The 9,345-nt window shown below is 40.6% G+C and overlaps 2 protein-coding genes across 2 annotated transcripts; both read right to left on the reverse strand.

Annotated features, from left to right (window-relative positions):
• Positions 1–739: 739 nt before the first annotated feature.
• Positions 740–4,209, reverse strand: LOC129169543 (barrier-to-autointegration factor). Its single transcript, XM_054756065.1, has 3 exons — positions 3,382–4,209; positions 2,482–2,622; positions 740–1,399 (listed from the first exon to the last, which is right to left on the reverse strand). Exons 2-3 carry the CDS (start codon positions 2,605–2,607, stop codon positions 1,253–1,255), a joined length of 273 nt encoding a protein of 90 aa, XP_054612040.1. The 5' UTR covers positions 2,608–2,622; positions 3,382–4,209; the 3' UTR covers positions 740–1,252.
• Positions 4,210–5,220: 1,011 nt separating this feature from the next.
• On the reverse strand, positions 5,221–8,267 carry prdx5 (peroxiredoxin 5). Its single transcript, XM_054756061.1, has 6 exons — positions 8,020–8,267; positions 7,131–7,265; positions 6,918–7,049; positions 5,908–5,946; positions 5,627–5,691; positions 5,221–5,543 (listed from the first exon to the last, which is right to left on the reverse strand). Exons 1-6 carry the CDS (start codon positions 8,113–8,115, stop codon positions 5,438–5,440), a joined length of 573 nt encoding a protein of 190 aa, XP_054612036.1. The 5' UTR covers positions 8,116–8,267; the 3' UTR covers positions 5,221–5,437.
• Positions 8,268–9,345: the final 1,078 nt, after the last annotated feature.

Genomic DNA, 9,345 nt, shown 5'->3' on the forward strand with positions numbered 1-9,345 from the left:
ACGAGGGCGGCCTGATCTAGGCAGATTCACACAAGTGCCATATTCCTTCCATTTTTTGACAATTGATTTCACTGAACTCCGAGGGATGTTTAGTGCCTTGGAAATTTGTTTGTAACAATCCCCTGAATTGTACTTGTCAATAACCCTTTCCCTGAGTTGCTGAGAGTGCTCTTCTATCTTCAAGGTGTAATGGTAGCCAGGAATACTGATCAACCATCTCCGGACCCTTCAGACACAGGTGTTTTACAACTCAATCACTTGAAACACGCCCACACCACTCAGCTGATCTTCTTTTCACTAATTGTGAGACTATTGGCAACAATTTCATGGACCTCTATTGAATTAGACCATTAAATTAAAAAGGGGGTGAATAACTATGCAAACAATTATTTTCATTTATAAAATTTTCTTTCATTAACATTACTTTATAGAAATCTGTTTTCACTTTGACATTTTTTTTCCAATATTTTGTTAAAAAGGCTACATTTTATTGACCATGATTGATTTATGAAAGCAACAAAAGTGTAAACCATCAAAGGGGGTGAATACTTATGATAGGCGACCTATCCTCCTTGTTGGAAAAAGTTTGGACACCCCTAATATAAATGAACGCTACAGTCTGCATGGTCATTTTGAGTAGCTTTATTTGTATACAATTCTTCTTTCACAGTTATGATACAGACATGAGGTGAAGCTGGAGGATGAATATTTTTTAAAACTCAATTTTTATTTTGTAGTGACTAATTGTACATCATTATCAGCGAGGGACAGTGCAAGTTTAACCTTTTTTTTTTTAATGTCATTTTGAGCTCAACACTTCAACACTGCTGGTGTGTATGAGTCAGTTGGAATTAAAATTATGCACATTCAGAATTGACATTCAAGAATCCACGACACTTCAAAGTGAATACTTTTCCAAGACAGGAAATGAGCGTATGAAAGGCTGCAATCAGTTTTGGTGCATCAGCGTCCCAAAATGTACTGATGAGCCAACGTTTCAGTCAGCCTCACACTCACGCTGTGGAAGTGTTCTCCAGGTCAAAGGCAGCATTCCATTTTATTGACATTAAATTGCAATGAGCACATACATTTACCTCCATTTTAAGATCCATTAAGATGTGAACGGCCGTGAAAACGCAGTAATAATATCAATATCATAAAACTGATGCCGTCAATAAACATCAAATCAATCCAAAAAGCAGATGAGCAGTTTGCACTACAAAAAAATTGATATATAAAAAGGACAAATTGTTTATAGGAAGGCGTCGCACCATTCTTTAAGACAGCCAAAGCAGTCACCTTGCTGTTTAGAATTGGCCCCGCACGTGTCCTTCAGCCAATCTCTGAAAAGCTCCTCGTCTTTCTTTAGCAAGAGAAACTGTCCAAGGACAACGTACGCCTGGCGGACAAACAACACAAGCAAACGTTAAAAGGGACTCTAATGCAACGCGCTCCAAATGACCACCACCACTGGCAAGCATAGGCTTCCAACAGTGGTTTCAAAGTGCGCTAAAAAAGTCCACATTTTTCACAACTATAAAGTTAGACAGCATAAAAACAGTTGTATATTTTTGTTTGGCCCAAATAAATAATGGTTGTTCATGGCTGCCTCGCATGCAGTCATCCCTCGCTGTACTGCGGTTTGAATATCGCTCCCTCACTATATATCGCGGTTATTCAAAACATAATCATGACCTATGACCTGGTCGCTAGGCATCAGTAATGCTATGGGACATGACGTTAGATTACACTACCTTTCACACTGCATGGACACTAGCTTACTGAGGCAGCAGAGCCCAGCCGACATGCCATGGCTGAGATGGGTGGGGGGCTCCTCATACTGTGTGGAAGTGGTACTTTTTGGCATCTTTGTCCTTCTTCCCCACTCCGTTTGAAATGCTTTCTGAAGTTTAGGGTCTAACTAGTTGTTAGCTAACTGCTTGTTAGCTTGCTATGTTACCACCGGTCGTCTTCTTTCCCTGCAGTGATCCTGTAGCCTGCGCAATGCGATGTAAACAAAGAATAACAGGAGTGTAAAAGTGACTAGAGGGGTGTTATTTCATGTCTACATGGCTCTAATGGTCAACTCCATATTTAGAAAGTCAAACACAGGTTTTCTATGCTTCAAGTACAAAAATATTCCGTTTATTAATGTTGAATGGATGAAATTCACTTATTGCGGTCGGGTCTGGAACCAATTAACGGTGATAAACGAGGGATTCCTGTACATGCGCGTGTTCATAGACTGCGCAAAAGCACTCTCACCGGGATGTATGGAAAGTCTGCATAAACAATAAGGCCCATCAGAATTATTTTGCATGGAAAACGATAATTCTTCTCTATAAATGTGTTTTTGTTCACATTTGTGTGGTTCTGGGACGGTTTCATTTGATGTGGACTGGCTTGACTGCCCCGGAGCAAAACACCTCAAACACTTTAAATCCACTTTCGTACAAAAACGGAATTGATTTATTGCGTTACCTTATCAAAGCCTTTCTCCTCTAACCTTTTTCCAAGGACCTCTCCGATGCCTGCCAGAGCCACCACGGGCTTCTCGCCCATCGGCTCAGCCACAAAGTCTTTATGTTTTTGGGATGTTGAGGACATGATAGCGCAAAGTGGCTGAAAAAGAAAGACGACAATAGCATAAATAAGCAAACTGATCCCGCAAAACAAATGGGTTTCCACAATTCCCCAAAAACATTGTGGGGTTATATTGCACATTTAAAGATACAACACAATAAACAACCAAAACAATTACCGACATTGCCCGAGTACCTCAACTTACACATGTAGATGTTTTTGTGTGATTATATTAGTGGCTGCCTTATGCCTCAGTGATGTGCTAATCGATTGTATTCTTCATGCTATGATATGAAATACACTTTTTTAAAAATGTAACAGACACCTGAGGTGAATTCGTAAAGTATCGGCGTGGGATCGGATCGGAAACGAAATCAGTGGTATCCCACATTACTCGTGTGCGTGTTTACGCTCAGTGAACAATGGCGTCCTCGGGTTGAATTGCGCGCGCAATCGCTTGACTTCCTGTGCAACGAGCTAACTTTTAAGCACACCGGCTAAACCTAACAATATTGGCTATTTGCTGACCCTAATTATGCCAATAACTGTTATTAAAATCCATACAAGTTATTTGTGTGGCCCATATTTTGACCTGTACATAAAAAGCGACAGTTTGGCGATTTTAGAATTATGCGAGTGCAACGCAACTACAGCGTTAGCTACAGCTGTAATGACTTCATGCTAGCTAAGCTTTCAGTGAAGCGCGATAGGCTGCCCTTTTTTAATCCCCTTAAAGTAGTTGCTATCGAATGGCACAGTAAATTGAGATTCAAGTTTTTAAATAGTGCGTTATCTTACCTCCTGGATCAGAGGTCGTCGTACGCAGTGAACAAAGTTCGCTTGCTTGAAATGCTTTCACTTACTCAGCGCCGGCGACCAAAATGCAATGCGCTTCTTCTTCTTCTTCTTTTAGTTTAATGGCGGGTTGCAACCATGACTTGAAAAGGTGCATACCGCCACCTACTGTACCGGAGTATGTAACATGGGCCATATACAGTATCTTACTTTATGCTATCTTAGATAGTGAGGAGACTACTTATACTACTACTAATAATAATCCTAATAATAATACTTATATAATACTATATATTACTATATAATACTATATAATATAATACTAAAATATTCTAATACTTATCTATATTCTATTATATAATCCTGTGTCCTTCAAATATTCTATCACTGCCCTCTGTATATCTCTTACCCCCTCCCCACCTGTTCCTAAGATACCCTCAATGCTCCATTCCCTTCCTATCTTCTTAATTCTTTTCCTTAACGTTACACGTTCTTCCCTATATCTCTTGCAGTGTAGTAATATGTGTTCTACGTTCTCTATACTTTAGCATTCCATACATACTTTTGATTTACATTTCCCTATCAAAAACATCTTGTCATTTAACCCGGTGTGATTGAGCCTCATCCTAGTTAACACTATTTCCTCTTTTCTGTTTTTTCTCTTCACCCCTTGTGTGCTGATAGATTTTTGTACTTTCTAATACTTTCTCCCGCTACTACCCTCATCCCACCTATTTTGCCATTTCTCCATCATTTGTTTTTTGATTATTGCCTTTACCAGCAGGTATATCTATAATTTCATTCCTTCTAATTCCCATTTTAGCCATTTTATCTGCCACCTCATTCCCCTCCACCCCTACATGTGCAGGCACCCAGCAAAATCTTATGTCTATTTTTAACATGTGTAGTCGGAATAAGTTTTGATGTATTTCTAATAATAAATCCTCTCGACTTGATTCCATATTATTAATACTATATAATGCTGCCAGAGAGTCCACACAACATACCACTCTATCTGGTTTTATTTCCTCTATCATGCAATGCGCTTCTTCTTCGCGGTCTCTTTTACGAGTGACGACGTTCCGGTTTGGTACGTTGCTGCCCCCGTTGCTGCGTTTTGGTAGTATTGCGTTTTCTGGCCGATTTTGCCCTGAATGCTTTAACTCATATTCAGTTCCACGACTGCACTCTTAAAATGGTTGACATTGATTGGCAAAAAATAGAAATGATTCCAGATAGACAATTCTAAACAATAAACATAATTTGTCAAATTAATGTGTGCTTGTAATTTCCACAAGGTAGGAGTCCTTATTTCTAAATCAAACAAAGTATAGGCAAAAACACATACATTTTTCTTTTTTACCAATAGGCCGTATTCAACCACAAAACAGCGTGATTTATGCTTTTGAAAAATCGTGATAGTGAAGCTGTGAAATTCAAAGCTTTATAAAATGTAAAAGTGTGCAATTCAATATTATATGTAAATATGACATATGGCAGCACAGTGGAATAGTGGTTTACATATCTGCTACCCAGTCAGGAGACCCAGGTTCAAACCTTCATGCATGTTCCCACTGTGCTGGCGGGAGTTTTCTCCAGGTTCTTTAGCTCCCTACCACATTCCAAAAACATGCATGATGGATTACTGAAGACTCTAAACTGTCCATAGGTGATTGGCTACATGTGTCCTGTGCAGGGTGTACACCGCCTCTCACGCAAAGTTAGCTGGGAATAGGCTCCAGCTCCCATGACCCCTAATGAGAAGCGGGTAATGTGCTTTTCATTACCCACCCCCAATATAACAAACAGTACGATATTTCCCAAGAACAATACAGACGTTACTGCTTTCCAAATACATTGTATTAACTCTCAAGGTGCATGACGTAGTACACTGTTCTTTGCATTGCATGTCATATTTGTGCGCATTTTATACTTTTCTTTTGACGCTAGCATCTACGTAACATTTGTTGGTACTCTTTGGGATGCGGGCGAAGCTTTGCCACAGATTGGGAACGGTTAGTGCAGCTTTTATAGGTTGGTAGGGACATTTTTAGCAAGGCTACAGCTCGGAGAGAATGCTGGGCGCCAAGCTGCATGTCAGTCCAGTGCCATCAGGCTCCACGTTGATCTTCTTCACGACGCCGTCGTCAACCACCATCGCATATCTGCAACACACGCAACCAGTTGGACTTAACCGAACAACGTTGCTGACCATTTTATACCGAAAGACACAAGCGAGTTCTCTTACCTCTTAGATCTCTTGTTTCCAAGGACTTGCACGATCTGATCACTGTCCAGCAGCAAGTCCACAGCCTGGGGTAAAAAGCAGAATGACATGCGCAGACATGGTCTTACTCACAATTCCTAGCGATAACCGACACGTTTCACAAGAGAAACATCACAGAAAGACTCCAAATCACCAAAAAGCCATAACCTCAGCACGCTCGCTCACCCACAACTACATACGTGTATGTGTAATACATCTCATAAATATTACTCCCAACAATTCATTCATGATGTTTGGCTCACCTTCGTGAATGCTCCAGTAGGATCAGCCAGCATTCGAATCTGGAGGAGAAGCAAACAGTGGTTGAGCAAACAACTCTACATTCAATACTTAATAAATGATGACTGTTTCATGGTTGAATATGGCCTATTATTAGTAAAAAAAAAAAAAAAAAAAAAAAACATATTTAAGCAAACTGTACTTATTCTTAACCTAAATTAAGCATTTTCAAGCATAAAAATGTCTAAAAATAATTGTTAATTGTGAATGTAGTTTTCTACATTGGCCACTAGGTGTCAGCAACTGTTCAGTGAGATGGCCAGAACTGGCATTTATTGCAGGTTTAAATGATCTCATTACAGGCACAATAATAACAACAAGAGCTACTGTTGGGGCCATAACCGACAACAACCTAAAACTCAACTCTGAACCTCTGATGTCACTTCCTGTCCTCCCGCCAGTCAGGTCCCCTAGGGAACACATTTACAGTGACACACACGAGCAGGGGTTTTATTTACGTCTTAAGCCGCTTATTTACTCTTATTATTAATTGGCGACTCTAAATTGTCCATAGGTATGAATGTGAGTGTGAATGGTTGTTTGTCTATATGTGCCCTGCAATTGGCTGGCGACCAGTCCAGCCACCCCGCCTCTCGCCCGAAGCCAGCTGGGATAGGCTCCAGCATACCCCCGCGACCCTAATGAGAAGCGGCATAGAAAATGGATGGCGGGATGGATGGATGTCTACTATATTGAGTAATGAGTGTAAATGCCATTTAAAGCTGCCATTACAATACATTGATGAGACAATAGCCACCACAGGAAGGAATGCTGTCTGGAAAAAAAAACAAGGAACTGCTAACATGTGAGTCTAGGTTATCTTATTTTTGTCTAATATGTCTTATATCCTCTGATTATATTTCCTACATTGGGTAATACAAGTGTAAAGTTGGCTATAGGGGTGTTATTTCATGTCTAGAGGGCTCTAATAATGTTCAAAATAAAAACTCTTTGATTTTGTAAAGAGTACTACCTTGCCATCTGCCCCGTGCTGCTTTCCCCAGGCAGCCATGACAAACGCGTCGTTGACAGAAATGCAGGCCACCTCTTGCATGCCTTTCATCTTCAAGTCCGCTGCCTGCTCCACAAAACCTGGAAGATGAGTCTGAAAAAACAGACAAGCATTAACTTCACATTCAATGGAAAGGTTCGCCGAGACAGGGCGAATTTAGCTTGTGCCTGACACCTTGGAGCAACCAGGGGTGAAAGCTCCTGGCACAGCAAAGAGGACGCCCTTTTTTCCCTTAAAGAGCTGATCCATTGCCACCGTATTCCCTGGCTCGCCCTCGTGGACTTGCACTGCAGGGAGACGTTCACCCACCTGAAAAAAGAGGAAATCGCAACACTAAGCTAATTGAATGGCTTTATGTTCGCCACTAGGGGCCGACAAAGCCCACGCAAACAGTTGTGCGGTTAAAATGGCCGAATGACTTTACAAAACATTCAAGTACGACATTGAAGCATTCTTTTGGCACATATTTCACATTGGGTCTTCGAACGGTGTTTCGAGAACCACAATATGTCCGTACATAGTGTATACTCACATATCTGGACCGTATATATGTCAAAACTCAGGAATGCGTCAAGTAGCTGTGATGTAACCAATTAGTAATGTTACATTTACGATTGAAATTGTGCTCAGTCTGACGCCAAATAAAGTTTAATAGCGCCATGTTCGTGGCATATATATACTGTATGTGTATATATATATATATATATATATATATATATATATATATATATATATATATATATATATATATAGACACACATGACACGAGTACTTTTCGTTCAGCTAAATTATTCAAAGGGCGGCCAATGTGTGTAAATTATACAGGTCGGTTACTCTGGGCGACGTTTACTTCACATTTTAAGACGGACAGATGTCGGGAAGTTTCTCTTCAACTCCACGAAGACAGTAAACATGCTTTGCTAGCTAACAGCTGTCATGGCAGCAATAGGACGTTAGCATTCGGAGCTAGCAAAAATAACATGGATGTTCGCGTGGTTCAAGTGGAATTAGCAAGACAACGCGATTGCAGAGTAGGTCTTCTCGTAACACACCTACGTCTTACCTGGATCGGCATTTTGAGCAAAACAGAGGAGTGTATCCGTCTCGCACAGTGATCAAAGCGGGTGCGTTTAATGAGCGTGGCGGTAACGGAAATCATGTTATGCTAGCGTTGAATAATAAGACGATGTGTATGTGTGGCGCGTCGAGCCAAAATCACAAAGCTGTTTAGGAGAGACACGCCTCCCCTCACCTGTCCTCACCCGACTACTGTTAACTAGACACGACTAAATCTTAACTGCGCCATCTGCTAGTCTAAAGAATGTGATTAGTTCGACGACATTTGAACGCAGCACTGTCCAGCGTGTGTGATTCAAGACTCATCTGTACTTTCACACAAAATTTAATAAATAAAACAGTAATTTGACACCAGTAATGAGGTGATAGTGTGTGTTTATTTCACAGTCCAAAGCACCTCAAATAATCCACTCCCTGTCGCCTCAAACAGTGGAATATATCACTTTTATTCACAGTGATTCTAACGCGGACATGTTTCGACAAGGACGCCAGAACAATATTTTGAAATCTAACTTGAAAAAGAAAAACCAAAGCCGACACACAAATTCACAGCCAGTAACACGCGTAAAAATAAAAGCAGTGTCAACAAACAACCGCAAATTGAGTAGAAAATAGAATTTAATCCTTTAAATTGTCTGTCAAAATACAAACATTGCTTTGAGCTTCTAAATAACGTTCAGTGGCTATTTGTCGTAAGTGGCGATGTTAACCGTATACAGTGGCTATACAAGGAAATAAGTGATTTATTGTATTGCTATCATTTATATTCATGTACACAGAAACGACAAAGGAGCTTAAAATTGCACCTGCGACACTGCAAACAACCCTGGTCCAATCAGTAATTCAATTCCTATCACCTCCACTTGAACACTTACAGAAAACGTACAGTATTAATATAAATATGAAGAATTCCCCCCCTTTGACTCAAATTTGATTCCTGGTCACAGGACAAGACTTTTGAAACAAACTTTAGTCCAACTGCACAACATTTGATAACTTCCAAAATCCAAATTTCGGCTTCCACGGCCTGTTGGGGTAGGCCTCTGCAGCCTGGCGCGTCTGAAGAGGAGGGAGGAACATTTTATTTTCATCCCCGGCATTGACTTCTCATGCTTTGCTTTCAAAACCATGCACAGGCGGCGTTCCCAGCGTCCTAGAGCAGGGGTGGCCAAACGTTTTCCAGCGGGGGCCCACATAGTGAAGAGTGAAAGGATGCAAGGGCCACTTTGATGTTGTTGTCATATGCTAAGGAGTTATATACAGTGTATTTAAAAAAAGATGCATGTCAGCTTTGTGGCACAAGTGAAAAAAC

This window comes from Dunckerocampus dactyliophorus, chromosome 16 (genome assembly GCF_027744805.1).
Source record: "Dunckerocampus dactyliophorus isolate RoL2022-P2 chromosome 16, RoL_Ddac_1.1, whole genome shotgun sequence".
NCBI lineage: Eukaryota > Metazoa > Chordata > Actinopteri > Syngnathiformes > Syngnathidae > Dunckerocampus > Dunckerocampus dactyliophorus.